The sequence below is a fragment of the Anoplophora glabripennis genome, unplaced genomic scaffold (assembly GCF_000390285.2).
Source record: "Anoplophora glabripennis isolate ALB-LARVAE unplaced genomic scaffold, Agla_2.0 scaffold98, whole genome shotgun sequence".
Taxonomy (NCBI): Eukaryota; Metazoa; Arthropoda; class Insecta; order Coleoptera; family Cerambycidae; genus Anoplophora; species Anoplophora glabripennis.
Genome location: NW_019416280.1, coordinates 923,057 through 943,261, shown reverse-complemented (window position 1 = coordinate 943,261; position 20,205 = coordinate 923,057). Strand labels below are relative to the sequence as shown.

Genomic DNA, 20,205 nt, shown 5'->3' with positions numbered 1-20,205 from the left:
TAAAATCTTCAAAACTATAAAAGGCATTTTTTATTAAGTATCTTTTTATCCTCGATTTAAAATTATTTTCATTAAAATTTTGAATTTAGTGAGGTATTATGTTAAAAAATTTGATGGCCCAATAATTAGTACCGACCCACGTTTTACTAAGTCTTAGAAATTTATTACATAAGTATGTGCTCTTTCGGGTATTATAAGAGTGAGTCTCGCTTCTGATTTCAAAGTCATGTATGTGTTTTTTGACATAAATAAGACATTGAAGTATATATGCACAGGGTACAGTTAGAATGTTCAATTTAGAAAACTGCTCTCTACAGTCATCTCTAAAACCAAGGTCAGATATGATTCTAATATTTTTTCTCTGAAGAGTAAAAACTTTTTTCATAGAGGAAGCATGACCCCATACTAAAATAGCATATGTTATGATGGAATGGATATAGCCATGATAAACTATCAGCAAGCTTGATATTGAGACTTAAATAAGTATGTTTTGATATCTTGGAGCGAACATGTTGATCCCATGTCAGTTTAGGGTCAAGATGAACTCCCAAGAATTTTACACGTGCTGGATTATCCCAGTTTTCCATATTCCGGAGACTAAAAATCATAGTTTCGGTCTTCGAAGTATTCAAACTGAGTTGATTACTAGTAAACCAGTTTTCTACCGATGCATGTTGGTCATAAGTTGATGTCATTAACTGTTCAAAGTTTAAGTTGGTTCTAGTTATATTGGTATCATCAGCAAAGAGTATACTTTTAGTATCATAAGGTAAACAATTAGGAAAATTATTTATATATATCAAAAACAGTAACGGACCCAATATGGAACCTTGTGGAACTCCATGTTCAATATTTTTTATGGATAATTTCACATTATTATATACAACATACTGTAATCTATTACTCAAATATGATCTTAATAAATCCGAACTGTACGATGAAAAACCATAATTATGTAGCTTCTGTATAAGAATTTCGTGTGATACACAATCGAAAGCTTTTGTCAGATCTAAAAATTGATTAGCAACGTATTTCCCTTCTTCAAAACTATTGTTTATTGTGGATGTTAGACAATTTATGGCTAGTGTGGTCGATAAATTACTTCGAAAATCGAATTGTTGGGGATTGAAAAGTCCCCGAGTCTCAAAATAATTAGTTATTTGTATTTTTAAGACGTTTAAATGTTGAAAGTAGATTGGCTTATGTTTCTTAACTAGTATAGTGTATTAATTAGTTCAAAAGATAAAGTCGACTGTTATATTTCTAATAAATTCTTAATAGGGATCACCAATTTCCTACACTTAAACACAAACAAAATTTTATAACAAGAAAGTTTTTTTCCATGAATGAAAAACAAAAAAGTTATCCCTCTTTAAAAAAATAGCTATTTACTCGTTAAATAAACAAATACATTTTATTTTTTTAATATCCTAAAAAATATAATAGTAGTATTTTATTTTAAAATAACTCCAAAGTGTGTTTGACACTAAGAACTTACAACCTTCGGTTTCGATATATTAAAAAAATTTAATTTGGATATACAAATCAAATGCAGCTTCTTTAAATTATAAAGTTAAAGAAGTTCATTCAGTCATTATTTTTATGACTCACAAGCGGATAGGAATTTCCCAACAAATAGCTTATCAATAATATCCTGTGATATATTAACCGAAAGATAACATCGCAAGTATGTATATTCTTAATAATATAAAAGTTCGTGATAAAATTAACAATTTTTATTGTATCGCTTATTACCTACTTAGAAAATATTTTCTTCCTCAGTAATCAAAGTCAGTGACGATGATTTTTCTTGACAAATTTTTCAAACGCAAAATTTTGATTTTAAATGAATTCTCTGCGAAGTGTATTGACCTTATATTAGGAAATTTTCGTGTACGTCACTGTCCTAGGCTCGGTTCTAGGTAACTAGATATTAGCGCAGGTATTGTTGAAAACCAACCCCCTGTCAAACAACCCTTGTACTGGCCTGTCTGGCTGCATCCTCAAACGGGCCATTGTAACCGCGGGAAAATATAACGTCTATTTTGCTATTCACCTATTTGCTCCTTAGATTAAGCGAATAATAATGGGAATATTTGGGACAAGAGCAACTGAAACTCAAGGCAGAGACGGAAGGTTTGCATTTCGGAAGAGAAATTAATCAATTTAACCTAAACACAAAGTATAGTAGAAAATATATTTTGTAACAACTATTAGGATTAGTAAATCAGATGAAGATAAAAAAAGACTGAGATTTAATAGAGCTTTAAAACGTTTTATTATTTGAAATCTCCATGATTCTGTATTCCTGTAAAAAGAACATAATTATTATTACATTGTGTCTTTTTTTTGTGCCGTATGTTCATTTCTATTAATATTATAACTAAGTTTCTGTTAATTATTGACAGCAAGTATGACAGCTTTATTAGCAAGTATTGAACCGAATGCTGCAAGTGGCTGGTTAACAAAGAAAATATTTTTACCATTTTATATTTCAATATTCTGAAAATAATGCGGAAAATTTCAATTCACGCCCCTGCCGCGGTAAATTGTTACAGTAGTTCCGGTAACAGAACTTTATTGGCTTTTTCTGTTCTTGGAATTCTATCTCAACAAATATTGTACGGACCTAGGTTGAAGATATCACAAAATAAGTCTCCTGAGTGCATTGATAATGTAGGTACATTGTAAAAATTTTATAATACAGAAATTTATTTAAGAATTTAGTTTATAATATCAAAAATTCCAGCTCCAGACAGAATAAACAACTTTATTATAACCTTTTATCTAACAACCCTCCACCTACAATTTCCTACCGCTCCTGAGCAACGTAAAATTATTTGTTGGTCACAAAATATTGATATTTTTGTCATTAAATGTTTCAGGAATTATAACATTGTATGTACTTATACACCATATTTAGCTACGTCGAACTCTATATTTATTTAGCCTACTTACATATTATGAAATTTAACATTTTCATTGAGTATTACAAGTAGTGATGGAATTTATAGGTATGATTTTTATGTAAATACAGAATTAGATTATAAATCATCATGGCATACTCATACATATTTTTAGTTTTTTATATGTAAATTCTTTCTGAGGATTTTCAAGCTGTAACAAATTTAATGTTCAAGAGTTTGGGCAAAAATGCACCAAGAATGTTTAAAATCTTATCATTCCTATAATTTTGCCTACCCAAAGCATCATTCAAGGGTTCAGATCATGATAATGATCAGCAGACATAAGATTAAGATGATACAAAGAATGATGAAAGATCTGAAATTTCAGTGTTTGAAACAAGATTTGAAAAGCAGAGCGCTTATGATATGATAAAAAAGAATTTCGTTTGGTAAAAATTCTTTATAGTTTAGCTGTCTTCAGTCATCTTGAAAATAATAATCGTTATCAGGCATATTGATTATTGTTTCATTCTTTTCCTAATGTGTTTTAATGTGGGTCCATTCACAATCCACATCTCAGAAAAGATGAACTGTTTTGTTTCAGCAGAAGATTATTATATTTGCTTTAATTAGACAAAGATGTGAGATGTTATTACAAGCCCGTCTGTTTTACAGCGTCACTACTTTATGATAAATCTGCTATAGCACTGTAATAGCATAAGGTATTTTCTTTAGTGTACTCGAATCAGATCAAGTGATGTTGTAACTCTGGTTGTTCTGACAATTGATATAATTTAGAGCAAACTGGGAGATATAAATGAACAAAATTGGACCTTTACTGCTCCTATCTATTTGTACCAATACAAATGAACAGGTCTACAGTATCTTCAGGGCTAGAGGAATCTTCTGTTATCATAATGAGTGGATTATCAATTGCAGTGATTTTCTAATTAAACACCATCACCTTCGCATTCTATTGTTCTTAAAGGATCCATATAAAATTTATAAAAATTTGACTGTAATTTAATGTGCAGCATTCGAAGCATTCGTCTCTTGATTCGATAATGCTTATTAAAGTTTCGATTTTCCTAAGTCACGTATTCTGAAAATTATCTAATACAATATTTGTTAGACCTAGATTTTTTGAACTTATATAAATATAGGGTGGGCTTTTAGTATTAAGTTAAAATGTATGCATTTAACTTTGCTATTTAATATTTGCGATACGAATCTAAGTTACTAAGCTTTGCTGATCTCTAAGTAATTTTTAATTTCAATGCTAATGACGCTATTAGTGTAAATGGATTACATAACAGGGGAAGATTAATGCAAAAGCTTCAATATAATTCAAGCGTGCCCTAATTAAACACCGGAAATTTAAAAATAGATTTTATAGTTATTAATGCAAGTGAATTCCTTTTCGTATTCAAACGTTCTTTGCCCATGATAGTTTTGCGTTACAAGAAGAACCGAAGAGATTTTTAGTTTACCCTGCTGAAAATCGATTGGAATCACATTTTAGCTTATAATTTCGTTTGTAGAAGAAACGAACAAACGGAAGAAGAAATTACATATAAATTAAATTAAAAAAACTTTCCTCTAGATGACTTGCAAGTCGCGTCATCAATTTTATCAACTTTAACATCAAGTAATGTCAGACAGTATCCTAAATTAGTTACCTATCCGGCAGTATCCGATATTATCGGTTTCTTAACCTAACTTTCAAACTATTGTTTTGTCGTTAAAGTGACAATGCTTGTGGATACAGAGAAGATTTACATACCTAATATGTATCTCCCTATGTTGAAGGTGCAACCTTCAACATATATTTCTTGGGATGGCATTATAAAAGTTAAATTTTCGTTCAGTAATTAGAATATAATTAATAATTAAATGGAAATATATATTATGTTCATATCTGAAATAACTCATAGATTTTTTATTCCTTTATACACATATTCTCGGAAGTCTATGGGAAGATGAGTCAAATTATATGCGGATAGCTTTTCATATTTTAAATAGGAACGGAACGCAGGAGTTATTAGTGATCCAAACATGAGCATTTTGTCTGTGAGAATTGTGAAAGAAAGAATGTAAATTAATATGATGATATATACATCTGTCATCCTTCTCTTTGAGAAGTTCTTTGGAATTCGTTAGCCATTCTTTCCTTATGCAGCGTTAACTGGAAGGAAACTTGCTTAAAAGTATCAAAATGAATTAATTGTAATCGCCATCCTACTGTTTGTCCTTAAAAACAATGAACTTAAAATATCTGAAAAGAAGTTGTTTAAATATTTTGATACTCTGTTTTGCTTTTTTTTAATATGATTGACTTCCTTCCTTCATCTACGCCTTTTTTAAGTTAATTTGATATACATCAATTACATATTTCTAACGTAGAAACAGTTGAATTTTGGAGCGGCTCAATTTTTGAATTATCCTAGCTATTTCGAACAATAAATAGCTTTACTCAGTTTCTCTTAAAATTACTAGATTTCAAACAAAAAGAAGGGAAAGAGTTCAATATATGTTAATATGAACTTTTTGTGTCCTTAAAGAAATGAATTGACTGTTACAAAATATCTTTCTGCTGAATACAAGTTGTTTTATAAACAAAAAAGGAGATGATGCCAAAAGATGTATGCTGTATCTAGCTATTTACAATATCCTTTCAAACCTACACAAACGATTTATCTTTTCAATTCATCAAAAAGTTCATAGTGCAAAAACCATTCATTTCTGAGATATACAGTTAATTTGGTATCTTAAATTTATATATCTTTTTGGAAACAACGAATTGAATCATCTCTTTTTGCATGAAATCTTACGAGGAACTAGCAAGAGCAATTTTTGTATAGAATCGATATATACTTCAGAAATTTAGTAGTTTTCCTTCAAAGATCTAAAGGCATCAGGCAGCAAAAACAATACCCTAACGTGTACCAAATTTGATTGAGCCACCTTATGTAATTTGTCACATTTTAAACGTCTGTAATTAATTATCTAGGGCACTGTTTCAGTTACTAAAAAAATAGAACAGTACTTACCCTCGAATGCATTCTAGGCTTCTTGAGGTATTTCCTACTGTTCTAGCAAAATACTCCATTATATTCTCATACACGTAATTAATTAAAAAAAATACCAACAAGATACAACTACGTAACCCATCCAAAATGTGTACCACATTGTAACGTCATTACAATATTATAATAACTTTTCTAGAAATTGTAAATCTGTAATTAAATCTTTATACAAAATTTTCTGCTATATGCACAACACACATCAATAAAACAGCAACTGTTGATGATAGATTGTTATTCACTTGCATGTAAGTATCTTTTACAAAAAAAATTACACTAAACTATTGTATACATAATAAATCCAGTACAAAGATATCAGACACTTGTGTTACCATTTTCGGGCTAATATCACGGCATCTCTGTTCGATTTCCATCCGGGTAGTTTAGATAATTTTTACTTAGTAATATTTACATTGCACTGCGCTTCCTATGGTTTAATGACAGATTTTCTTCAGGTTCCGAAGGCGGAAGTGCAAGCCAAGGAGGATCGGAAGCAGGTTTTGGCCTCAGGAGGGGAAAATGTAAATGGTTTAACGTAGCGAAGGGATGGGGTTTCATCACGCCGGATGACGGGGGACAAGATGTTTTCGTGCATCAGGTAATGAATATCACGGATTCTTATAACTTTACAAAATTGAAGAATTAGATAGAAAGTAGGTAATAGAAACGGTGTTTTGTCGTTTCATGAAGCAAAAATTTTTGTTTTTATAAAATTTTAAATGCAGCAGATCCTCCAATTTCCATGAATGGATCTAACTAAAATTTGTATATTAATTCAATTTCTTAAGTTTTAAAACCAAGAACATTCGCACATCTTGCTTAAAAATCTAATTTCGGGAAATTTGCATAGGTAAAGATCAATTAGTGCTATGTTCTTCCTTGTTTCGATACATTTTTGCATATTCTATTAGAACAATTTGTCAAGATTATAGTGATATAACGTTTAGTGGGTCTGTGTCTAATAGTACGGGAGATATCAAAAGAATGTGATGTAAGCCTATCTTTCATTTCCTACTGATTGCCTTACAAACTAACAATAACCTATAAAATATACGCGTACATAGATTCACCAGACTGAGTCATTCTGAGTAAGAATATGTAAGAATGTAAACACAGAGTTTTGGTTTTACATAAAGAAGGAATTGATGCCAATATCTTTGAAATACGATGCACAGTTGTCTTTTATTATAAAATTAAAGACATTCCTCTTAAAAAATAATAATGAAATCATATTTAACTTTTTTAATATTTTCAAAGGAAATGTATGTCTCATGGATATATTGTAAGGGCCAGTTAATTCCTCTATTGAATATCAACTTGTTATTACATGAAGTCATATTTGTTAGCATTAGCCTTAGTATTTAATATAAAATAAATTTTGATCATAAAAAAAAACAAAGCAAATACAGTCAAAGCAAAACAGGTATGTATAACGAGTTGTGAAAAATACTTTGACAAAAACTTCAAAAAATCACGATTTCAAAAAAGAAAAGCGAAAAAGACTAGCTTCATGATATTTTATTATACCAAAATGTATTAATGAGCTTTAGTAGTAACTTGACACTTTTTATCATTAAAAAATATAAATTGTTTTTCGCTAGGCAATTACATAAATACTGTACAAATATATATTAATAAAATTGTTTGAATATAGCAGTTATTGCCTCATTAACAGCGAACCTTATTTAATGCCTTACATATAATGTGTCCAAGGAATACTGTCCGGAGGAGAAAAATATTTTTGATTTAAATTATCTTTGGTCAGGATGTTCGGAAATAAGAAAATTTTAAATAGTTAAATAGCGAAGTGGCTTTGTTTTTATTTTATATCATAAAAAAAACGCATTAAAAAGTTATTAGCAATGAATTTTAAGTTTGTACCTCATATTCGTAATTTCACGTTTATTAATAATCATTGGAAGCAAATTTAAAATCCAGAGTAACAAGTTTTGCATCTTACCTTGTAAACGTATTTGCTGTTTATTTTTTAGTTTTGAAATAATTTCATATTATTTTGGGAATCACACTTCAAATTGGTACTCCGAAGCAGCACAAAATTAAATGAGTGTTATGGTAATAATATATTTCTTACAGAAATGACATGATTTTGTCCTTCTCACTCGACTTCTCTAATTCGTAATCGGCTACATCACAATGTTGACAATAACATACTGGCCATTTCGGAGTCCCGATTTGACCATATTTATTTATGAAGATACTTGAAGCAACGAGTAAATAAAAGTTAATTTCGGAAATAATGCGGACTTATGTGGAAAACAAAATTGGAGGCAGATAGTGTCATCAGTAGTCCACTAATAATACAAAATTGTTGCAAATAATCTGAAATACCTATGCTTTTTTATTTTGTTTCCAATATTTATAATTATAAATAAATTTATTAATAGGAAGGTTAAACTACTTGAAACTCCCTATTTTTTAATTGCAAACAACTTTTATTGTATTTTTTTGTAAGATATAGATAAAGCCTCTTCCCTCTTCAACTACTTCACAGTTTCTGACTCTTTGAACATGCAAGGAATCATTTTTATGAAGACAACTTTCTCAAAAAACACCAAAAATAAAAAAAAAGCTTTTCCTCTCCGAGAGTATAGACACACTATATATGTATTACTATAATTTAAAATATATAGAAGAGGCGCTTATTAAAATCTTAATAAACACTTCTAACAAAAATATTAACTTACATACTTTTCAGAGTATGTAATTGATCTGTTGGATAATAATAACAGAATACCTGAATTGAATTCTGGAAATTTCAAATTTGACATATGAATGAAATTTTCAATAAAATACTTTAGGTGTCAGTGAATTAACAAGGCTGACTACTATCACACTGAATTATGATTTATGGTAAAACTATTTCCATTTATTTTTCTGACAGGATGTGCATAGGTATGCTCTGAAATGTACGTATGATGCTATTGGATTTAGCGCCTATACAAACAAACAAAATTATTGCTATGCTGGTACTGTTTCCAAGGTAATATTTTGGGCGTTGTAATTGAAATTGTTATTCGGAACATGTTCGCTATTACAGGGAAATAATGAAACACCGTTTATAGAAACGGTTAACAGCACGAACTAATTTTTGTTGTGGTTTAGTGATGTGTATAATTGTAATAGTAAACACACTTTGTTCCATTTTTGGTAACGCATTAAATTAATTCCAAAGTACTGTTAAACAAATAAAAAGAATAGGTGATATAAAAAAATTCGTAAACAGATTAATTGCATGGTATTTTGCATCTTGGAATTATACTGGATGAATACAAAATATTATATTTTTTTTTGACAAAAACCTTGAAATTATGATCATAAAAGCAACTAAAACATTAAATTCCGCATAAAATGTTGGAAAGACACGTCATGTTTCATTTTTCATGAAATCGCTCTCATATTTCAGGTATTTGGAATTGAAACGTTTCGACATTTTAGCAAGAAATAGTTACCTGCAAAAAATAAGTTGGTATTAGGCATTTCTATTACTTAAAATTTAGTATGTTCTACTTTTGGTACCTGTTCCAGAAACCTCTCTCTGAAATGAAATGTACAAATGATTACAAAGTTGGAGATTATATTTGAAGAATAAACTGGAAACTCGAATGGCAAATATGTGTGCAATTTTTTTAATACTTACTAACAACATTAATAGGATGAAAACTTTTATGGGACTGCTGACTCTGATAGCTCTCCCTCTATTTACAAATATTCGTTCATGTCTATTTGAATACACAGAGATGTACAGTTATGTCGTAGTTCTCGTCGTCGTTTCTATACGTTATCACCATCTTCATTAATTTGTTGCTACTGTATTGATGGACCATTTTAGTGTGTATTCGCACTTATTGAGTATTGACATTACAGGTGCACTGTCTTTTCACAAAAAGGAAAAACACAATTAAAATTAAGAATTACAAAAATAAATGACCAATTATATATTCAACTAGCAAATTTTCTGGTTACTTCATAAATACACAAACGGGAATCGGATGACACGGCGCTTTTTGTATAGAAATGGCGATTTTAGAGATTCTCAATAAGTTTTAACAATTTTGATTATTATTAATTTCATGCGCCGTTTTCGTCTATCTACTACAAATTTCCTCCAAGTCTGTAAACTTCCTGTATATTCTATTCTACCATAAAATCTTTTCATAGAATTTTGAATATCTATTATTTTCTCAAAATTTTTGATATACAGAGTGTAAATAAGGGGGGGAGGGTTGCCGAAGTTATTTTATGAGAAAAGTCACATAAACGTAGGTCGAAATATACTTCGTTACCGAGATACAGAATGTTTAAATTTAAATATTGTATTTATTTTTATTCATTATACCTCAAAGAATTTTAAAGATATCGACTTGAAATTAAAGATTAACAAAACCTACAATAAAATATGTTTAATTTTTTTCCTCATAAATGGTGCATCCTGCGAGAAAAATTGATGGCGGATTTCAAAAAAATATCAAACGGGAAAAAGTCCGTGGCGTACCATTTTTCTTATTAAAAAAGGTTGTGGCATTCTCGCGCGAACGCCACTAGTGCGAGTAGAAATATTCGGATCACCCCAAAAAATGCACAATATCTTTAAAACTCTTTGAAATAGTTAATAAAAGTAAATCAAAATTTAAAATTTAAACGCTCTGTATCTCGGAAACGAAGCATATTTCGATCAACGTTTATATGAACCTTTTTTCACAAAATAACCACCACCTCCTAAAATATTTCGCACTTATTTACAAACACCCTGTATATCTGTGTGATGAACTGATTGTAATTTCTGAATCATTTCTTAGAATTTTGCAGTATTTTTTAAATTAGACACATCAAAATTCTTTTACTAATGAACTATTACAGCACCAAAACAGTCCAGTATCGTAACAAGGTCTGGTTGCTAAATTCAACTAAATGAAAATGTTAGGTACCACTGAGATAATGTTGAGGTTTGGTTTCACTCTCAATGCGATATGGACTATACACAAAACTTTGGTTATTCAATTAAGCAAATATATATAAAAAAAGCAAATTGAAAGAATGTATTAAATTAGTAAAATTATTATTATTATGGTAATTGAAAAGTTGTATTTGTATTATAAGTACATTATAGATAAATTATTATGTTCTTGAGGCAAGAAAAGCTTGTTAAAAAATTGTGATCGAGTTGCCTACAAAATAAATTTTCTTTCTCATTTAACAATATTAAATATCTCGAAGAAAGTACACCTACCTTATTCTTAAATTAACCCGTAATTATTTCGAACGTTTTCTAATTTTTTTGCATAAAATATCAGCCAGTAAGTAAACATCACGATCCTAATCAAAATTACTTAATGGTCTGCATTCGAGCTTAGTTTTTTCTCCAGTGCATTGCTTTCTACACTCCATCTAGCGTTACGGTATTTCGGCATACCTAAAGAAATGTTTCCATTTGACCTTTACTGGAAACGTTAGGCCACCATTCTTATACGCAAAGGCTGCCGATACACAAGTATCAATTGCGTGCTCATAGACAAAGTCTAGTTCGTTCAGGAATTGTTAGTTCAAATGTAAATGTATTTAAGGAATCAGTTTAAATAACAATATATCACAGATTCAGCTTAAAACCCGACAGGTCCACAATGGCTGTAAGCAATAATAACAAGGCACGGAATACTTGTTGCGTGGCGTTGAGGACCTGTTCCGATGGTAAAAAAACGGGAAATATGCGAGGGTAACTTACAAAGCCCCTCATGTTTTGTGAAGTACCTGCCTATTATGTTGATATTTTCAATATATGCCGCTATTTTTTACGAATGCCACCTTTTAAACTAGTTTATCATTCAATCAGTTCGACCCGCTAGGGAATGTACAGGGTGACTTGGTGTGGATATTGTTGTTTCGTTGTTGGAAACACAAGGGATCTGGGTATCTGTTACAATCTTGTATGATGGGCTTTATTTAGTTTTTAAGGCAAAGAATGGACGATATTTTTGCACATGATCATTAAATAATGACTAGATGAAATCCAATCGCAACGTACGTTCCATTCAGTCGAATCTGTTGGTTTGTCTTCTGATCATGATTGCGTAAATAATGGTTAGTTATTTCACCGTAAAAAAATATATACCACAATAAAAGAATTAAAAAAAATATATAATGAAATAAAAAATTTCGGGTACCAAACACGTTTACTTCCGCCTGTTCCACTTTGAAATTTAATATTTTTTTATATAAATATTTGCCCCTCGTTTTTGAGATATATTAAGTTAATAATTTGTATAGACCAACGGAATATCTTCCAAATTAATGTTTTTTTTAAACGAAATTGTGAAGTAGATGAAGTATACTGAGGTAGAGGAAAGTTATATTTAAGCCTTTTGTTAATTCTTTTCATCTAAATTTATCAAAATATATTAACAAAATTGTACGGAACCGATAAAAGCTGTAGAAACAATCAAGAGATCAGTTTTATTGCTGGTTTGAATAGAGACTTAATTATTCATAGTAAATTTATATTTACGTTTGTATATTATGACACAAATTTTATTTCAATATCATCCATATGTTCCAAAGATATATAGAAATATACCTATGTATATGACTTTAACATTTTCTATTTTAATAACAGTCTATAACAAAGGAAATGTCTATATAAGAAATATTGTTAATTAATTCCTTCATTTTTGGTGCGTTGTTATGTACAAATGTTATGTATTCACAAATGCAAAAGTTGATTGTTTAATCCATATTTCTGTATGATATACATTATTTTTAATTGTGTGGATTTTGCTTATAATTTCAATACTATCTTCCTATTAATTTAATTATTTAGTTTTATTGTCAAATTAGGTAAAATAATATAACCTATTATTTATCTATTTATTTATTTCAAACATATACTAGAACATAATTGTCTCCAAAGGAAAGAAAAATAATTCGATAAAAAATATAAAATTTACTGATAAAAATATAAATACAAATAAAGATGCAATACGTATTAAAAATGTTATGGAAACGATTTTGAACATAAGCCTCTCTGGAGAATGTATTAATAAGTATATTTCCAATATTCGTTTTAAAACTTTAATTAAACCGTTAATTTCAATTTAAAGTTGAATCCTATTAGTACAGTATTTTTCCACAAATGTAAAAATTACAAGTTGTCACGTTGCCTTTTGTTTTTTATGATTCTATTCTTAGTTTAAAATAGTTTTTCCAAATAAAAAATGATTTGATTCTAAATGGACTAGAATGTCCTTATTTTTGTGTTCCTCTCTTAATCATTCGTACATATACAGACATACTGATATTTTCACATTATTTGAGAAAGCTTGTCGAAAGGTAAACCAAATGGTATAGTATTGATTTGCGATTTTGTTCTTTCATGTACTATCTTTTTTCTAGTTTAAAATTTTTGATGATGAAAAAATAATTCGTCAACGAATCCTTTTGACAAGGGTTCTCTTTCATTACACTTCAACCTTCTCATTGGCATAATTAAAGCTGTATTTCTTGATATTAAATTCAGCTCCTTCCATTTTTAGTGAACTATATTAAAGTATATAAAGTATATAAAGTAGGAGGTGAAATTTTGATCCGTACAGTACTAAAAGTAATATCTTAGTCTATATTTAGCTGGTTTGATTATTATCAACTTAAATGGTATATTTCGTTTCCTTCAATGGAATTTAATGTTGGCTCTTAAGTATTTGCTCTGAACTGAAATATTTCTACACCAATCAAATATTACAACCTTCGTTTCTTAGGAATTTCCAAGAATGGCACATACTAACAACATTATATTTTTCTATAGAATTTAATATGAATCATTCCTCTACTATAAATTATACATATAATTAAAATATGGTGCATAGTTTATTTTTGGGAAAGAAACAGTATCATTAAGGGGAAAATGTTGAGTGAATTAGTGAAACTAACAATTATGACTAAGCTTGAACTAATGATTATCTTCCAAGAAGTATGAAGATGCCGGAAAAAGTCAAATATTTTATTGATATGATTAATCTTGCGTTATCATAACGATTTCTTTAAACCAATAGAATCTTTTCAATGATAAAAGTTGGACTACGAATTCCGTCCTTCAAATTGACTCATTACTGAATTCCAAAATGGTTGCATTACTGTTAGGAATGTATTAAATGTTAATGTGGCTTGAGGTAACTTTTCAATGTAGATTTTTCATTTAGATAATTTATAACAGGCTAAAGAATGTTTTCGGAATCTTAATTATACGGTAAAAAATAAGGATGAATAATATCTTTGTTTATTTGTGTTTTAATTTTTAGAGCATTTGATATACTTTATCGGTACAAGATAGTTGTTGAATTTATTACATATTTTAATTTCATGGGTACAGATTTATATAATAATCATGGGACAATAAACTAAATGAAGTTTTTGTATGAACATGGTTCAATTTTCAAATGAATATGTATTGAATTAAGGTCAGTTTAGTGCTTGCAACATGTAAAAGTAAATCCATTTATATCGTAATATGTAACCCTCTACCTGCGCTAATTTATTGTTGTGCAATATAGAGCATTATTTTTTGTAGAAATTAAACAAAAAATTTCAAGTTTTTCGGATAAGTCGGTTTGGAAAACTTCATTGTTCTTTAAATCGTAAATGGAGTATTTTGGAAGCAAGTCTTTTTATAACGTAATAATCATAGTAATTTTTCAACATGATATAAGGTTTGATAAGTATTAATATTGAAAAAGATGTGGCCAAAATGTCAGGTCAATTTATGGCATGTTTTAATAGCAATACATATCTTCCTCTCCATCAATATAGTTACATCCATCTAACATCATATCATTATAATACTTCTATTTAAAACTCTATACAGGGCGTAAAAAGTCATAAGTTTAACAGTTTGCAATGCATTTTAAGAATAATCTGTAAAAAATTCAATAGGTATAGAGTAAAACTTACTCTGGATTAACAATTCCAAGTCCTACTAGCAACAGAAACACTAAAAATCGTAAAGAATATAAATAATAAGTATGATTTAAAAAATATCAAGCTAAATAAATATCTTGTAACGAAATGTACTGACAAGAAGGCAATCCATTATACCTTCTAAATTACAATTTCTAAAAACGGTGAGTCGTTTTTGCATTGATTATGATCACAAATAAAGAAGCAAATCCAAATATGTATACTTATCCAAAATCATAATTTCTAAAAATGAAAAACAATAAGAATATCCATTTAGTAGATACCTACATCTGTAATCAAAAGTATCATTTGGTCCAAATACATATTCTGAAGATAAATAAAAGGAAACTTTTTTCAGAGTGTTATACAAATGAGCGGTTTTCGTTCATTGGGAGACGAAGAAGAGGTTGAATTCGAATGTCAAGTTTCTGAAAAGGGATTAGAAGCGACGAAAGTTACAGGACCACAGAGTTCTGATTGTAGAGGATCACATAGACGGCCATTGTCAAAGAAACGCTTTAGGAAAATAAGGTAGCTTATTTTTAATTCAACGCTAGAAGACTCTTCAATGGTTTGGTGACTTCCGAACTGGTTGTTACATTGTTAACATGCCTTGAAATTTTCTTTTTTTATTCAGTAGAAGATCTAGAACCAGTTGGAAAATCATCAAACTAATTGTAAGAAAGTTTTTTCGTATAGTAAGACTATTGATTCAAATTTTGTTACGTTATTTTAAAACTGGCTCCTCAAATATTGTTCAATAACCAGAATCCAATTTTTTGATATAATCTCTATTCTTTGATGTCAATTAAAACCAACTTTGTATTACGTTTTCTGTTATTACATTCTTGGTATAACATAAGTGACATTTTTATATTACTACAGTGTACATCCAATTGTTACTATCAAATAAAGTCATTAACTCGTCGCTATTAATCAATATTATTATTGTATTACATTGGTTTAACTAAGAACCTTTAATCAATATTAATTAACAAGGGTTTCATTATTTTTTTCTTGTGTACTGTTAAAACCAGTATTTCATTAAAAAAGAGTATCGTTGCCTTACAACAACGCATGCTCATGGGTTATAAATTTAAAAATTCAAGAAACTGGATTGAATAAATTTTGGATTGGATTGGATTAAATTGGAGATATCCATTGTCTGTTCGAGCTTATCAGACTCTTATTTAAAGTCTGTTTCAAGGGTCATTTGTAGTATCAGAAGATGATACTGAGGCAACTGAAGTGGTTAAAAACTACACCGAAAAGCTTTTTTTTTTAAAAAAAGCACCCACCGTTAAGTTTATGGACAGGTGGACCAAATTTATAATGTAGAAAGACAATAAATTGTGGATAGGTCCTAATGATCATTTTAGAAGAGGACATTTGCATTACAACATTTTATTTACGCTTTACGTCCACACTGACAGGAACCATGTTAGAGAACAGAGCATATAATGGACCTAAGTAATACCATAATTATTCTGTTAGGAGAGAGATTTTGGCCAATATTCTACATAAAGCAATATAAATCCAAAAATTAAGCTAACCTCAGAGAGATAGGTCCTAGAACTATCCTGGAATTTTAAAACGACTCATCTTCGCAATAGGGATAGAAACGTCACAGACCAGTTACTTCAAATCGCGCATCAAATTTTACGCATTCAAAATTGGAAATCTCTTTTAGTCTTTGTAAAAGTAAAATTATTCTCAACAAATGACTGAATTAAGAAAGAAGTGTAGGTATAACTTTTTAGATGCTTGTATTTTGTTAGGTTCAATTTCCATCCTTTGCAGCCAACTTACGTTTCCATTGCTGCTCTCCATGTTATTTCCTAAAAAGTAAGATATCATTTGTTCCACAATGTTATCTTTCTGGATTCGTTTCCGGTCGTTTCTTATTATCCTTGATTGCTCTTGTAGATATTCGTATAAAAACCGTCATTATTCACAATAATAATTAACAGTCGTATCATTTGATTATGTGCATACGATTAGAGTCAAGAGCTACCTCCAAAATATTGAAGCATTTGCTTCGAGTGAAAAGTAGATGCTTGATTTTGTTCAAATGAAATGGAGCATTTACTACTCGAAAGTAACAAATACCTTTTATTTCCTACTTCCAGTACAATATGTTAATTCTATTATTATTCATACAAAGATAAGTAAAAGCTGTAACTTCCGTTTTGTTCATACTTCCCAATAATTTCGATATTTTGTAGTCAGTAATTCAATTAAAACTTTTTACAGATGCTATAATTGTGGGGAGTTTGCTAACCACATTGCCGCAAAGTGTCAACTAGGTCCTCAACCAAAACGCTGCCATAACTGTAAGAGCGAGGATCACTTGATTGCTGATTGCCCGATGCGAACTCAGCCCAAAAAAGGTGGGGAGGGAGACCAGAGCGGGAACGGAAACGCATCCACTTCCCACGAGGGCTCAAGTACCCTCTCTGAGGGTGTGTCGAAATCACAACTCGAGTAGTTGCCGACGATATAGAGAAAATGCCTACAATGTGTTCATTATAGAAAATCCCACTAGGTGTCAGCACGTTTAGGATCGGATAGAATACTGCGGTCTGAATAGAGCAAACTGCTTTATTATTACGGATCTGTAACATGCTGACGAACGGTTTCTTCACATGTAAAAAATTCTTTTTGTACGCTGTTGTTTGAAGAGAATTACTTATGCGAACGGGTTACTTTATTCTAATTTAGCCAGTTTTTATGAGTAGTTAAGGTTTTGGCGCCCAAGATATGTTAATGATATTAAACGTTCTCGACTGGACTGAAATCACTTGTTTATATTTAACAATCCACTGGAGATTAAAACATTTCTTATTTTAGAAATCCTTAAGGTTGGGTTAGATGTATAGAATGCAGTGGCGCACCTAGAAAAGATTGAGGGGGCCAAATTAAAATATAAATGATCTACTAAATACATACTTTTATATCCTTAGGAAATTAGTGTAATGTCTTCCCCCTCCCTCGCCCTTAAGGATACAAGGTATAGTAGCATTAAATTGATAAAATAACTTTCTCTCTAATTTTCTGCGACGGGTTAGAAACTCGGGTCTATCCCTAGGTGTGTCTCTGACAAATTGAATAAAATTGATGATATACATGTTTTAATGAATCTTTTGGATAATTTATTTTTTTTTTAGATGTCAGTATTTGCAGATATCTTTATCTAAGCTAATTTCCCATGCGAGAAAATTGGAACAGAAAAGTTTCAGTTTTATGCAAAAATTTCTCTTCTAGCCTTCCAATAAAGTTACAAGTGTGAAAATCTATTCTATTGGTACAATTGAGTGATTCAGATATGTTATATTTTTCTGCAACACCTGAAATTGTTAGTTTTGGGCAAAAATTTTAGCTGTTGCCGATATTAACTAAATTCCTCATCTTTCGTAAAATTTGCAAAATTCGCAGCAAAGATTTTGCGAACTTTACGATACAATTTCCAGTGCAATGTATAAAGTCACACGTGACTTATACATAAAACTATCGAATTTACATATCGTGCTGTGAGTTAAGGAATTTAATTTTACACTAAATGACAGATAGATCGAAAAACATGAATAAATTTAGGTGAGGGGCAAGCCACTCGTAGAGGGCATTTTGTAAAATAAGTTAAACATTAAAATTTGTATTTTGTAGCAAAAACGTAGATTACTACTTACTTTTAGTCGTTTTTAAAATTGTGCCAAAAATTGTAACTAAACGATACAATTCCTGTTTTAAATTTATAGTTAATGTACGTGCTCTGTTACTTGTAATATTTAACGTGCTCTTTGAAATAAGTTTGAATTAGTTGTGAAGTTCTGTAATCCTTCAAAATATATTTTCTTACGTACTTTTCTCAAATGTGAGCAGGTTACTGTTGTCATTTTAAAAACATTGCAGATTAACTAAAAAATATTAGGTTCTAATTAGTAATATTTATTATTTCTTACCAGATTTAAAAATGTTATTTTAGATATTGCGACGGAATGCATAACTTCTCTGTATGTCTAGAATTATGTAAGGAAAAATTAAACAAGGTATATTTTCTTCTACAATTTCAGAAAGTTTTTAATGTAAATAAATATAAAACCAAACTATCTGCAAGGAGTATTTTCTTGATCTAAAAAATATACTTATGTATGAATTATTCGTATCACAACTGCTGTTCACAAAAGTATTGAAAAGGGTGTATAGAATAATATCCCCATTTTAGGAAATAGAAAATATTTTTATTATAAGAGGATTTAAATTTGCCACATTTCATTACTTTTGTGCTGTATAGTAGGTACCAACATATATATCTGAATCTGTTAAGTTGGTATAAAATAATAGATATATTTTTAATATTCTTGTAGATGTAAATTAAATTTTAAGGAAGATGTAGTACGACACCATTGTTTTGAGTGACGCAAATTCAAAATTTGTCATTATTTATATATTTATTGAGAAACAAAGAAATTTTATTTATTAGTTTTTGTCATTGTTTTAAATTATTTGTTTTGTTTTATTTAAATTATGACAAGATTAGATATGTGGGAAGTGTTTTATTACAAGTTTTATTTTCTAATTTTATTTGTTAATTTTAATTTCAGCAGGAGATATTTTTCGTAGACTGTGGCTGTTTTGCAACATTCTTTCAATATGGCGTCGACTACAACATGGAGTACTTAAAAATGGCACCTACGTAAAATAAGAAATACACCATCTTCTATCTTTAGTCACGTACGGTTCAATTTTTTTGGATTTGATTTTTAGGTTAGGGCCTCTAAGCTACTCACCAAAGTAGCAGGTTATGGACATCGTCTACCTCATTTTGTAAAGATATTATTTTTAGCCTTTTTTACTTCTACGGTTCCTACATCGTGCCACTCGTATTTTAAGAGTTTTTCCATAACTGTACCTGATATGTCAATTTATTTAATTGTATTTAGATAATCTATAACACTATGACTTCTAAGTGTGATCCCAATGCATTGTTGAAAGAATTACTTTTATCTATTTCTAAAATGTTCTATATTGAATAATGAGGCTATTTCATGCATTGAATTTTACATGGGAGACGTTAGAGAGAGACGTACTTATCATAGTGTCTATAGTAATGTAGGAATAACTTGACATTATCATAGCATTTATACTGTATTATTTTTATTTGTATTACAATAGACTGATTATTTTAGCTCAGGGATTTACACAGACAAAAAATATGTTTAATTATAAAACCAAATAATTAAGATTATACGTAATAT

The 20,205-nt window shown here is 29.7% G+C and overlaps 1 protein-coding gene across 1 annotated transcript in view; it reads left to right on the top strand.

Moving 5' to 3' along the window:
- The window catches only part of LOC108904953 (protein lin-28 homolog), a 54,199-nt gene extending 36,665 nt beyond the window's left edge, over positions 1–17,534 (top strand). Inside the window, exons 2-4 of the mRNA XM_018707681.1 lie at positions 6,445–6,587; positions 15,309–15,481; positions 17,204–17,534. Coding sequence (XP_018563197.1) covers positions 6,445–6,587; positions 15,309–15,481; positions 17,204–17,438 — 551 coding nt within the window. The 3' untranslated portion in view covers positions 17,439–17,534. The remainder of the gene's footprint in view (positions 1–6,444; positions 6,588–15,308; positions 15,482–17,203) is intronic.
- The last annotated feature ends 2,671 nt before the right edge of the window (positions 17,535–20,205 follow it).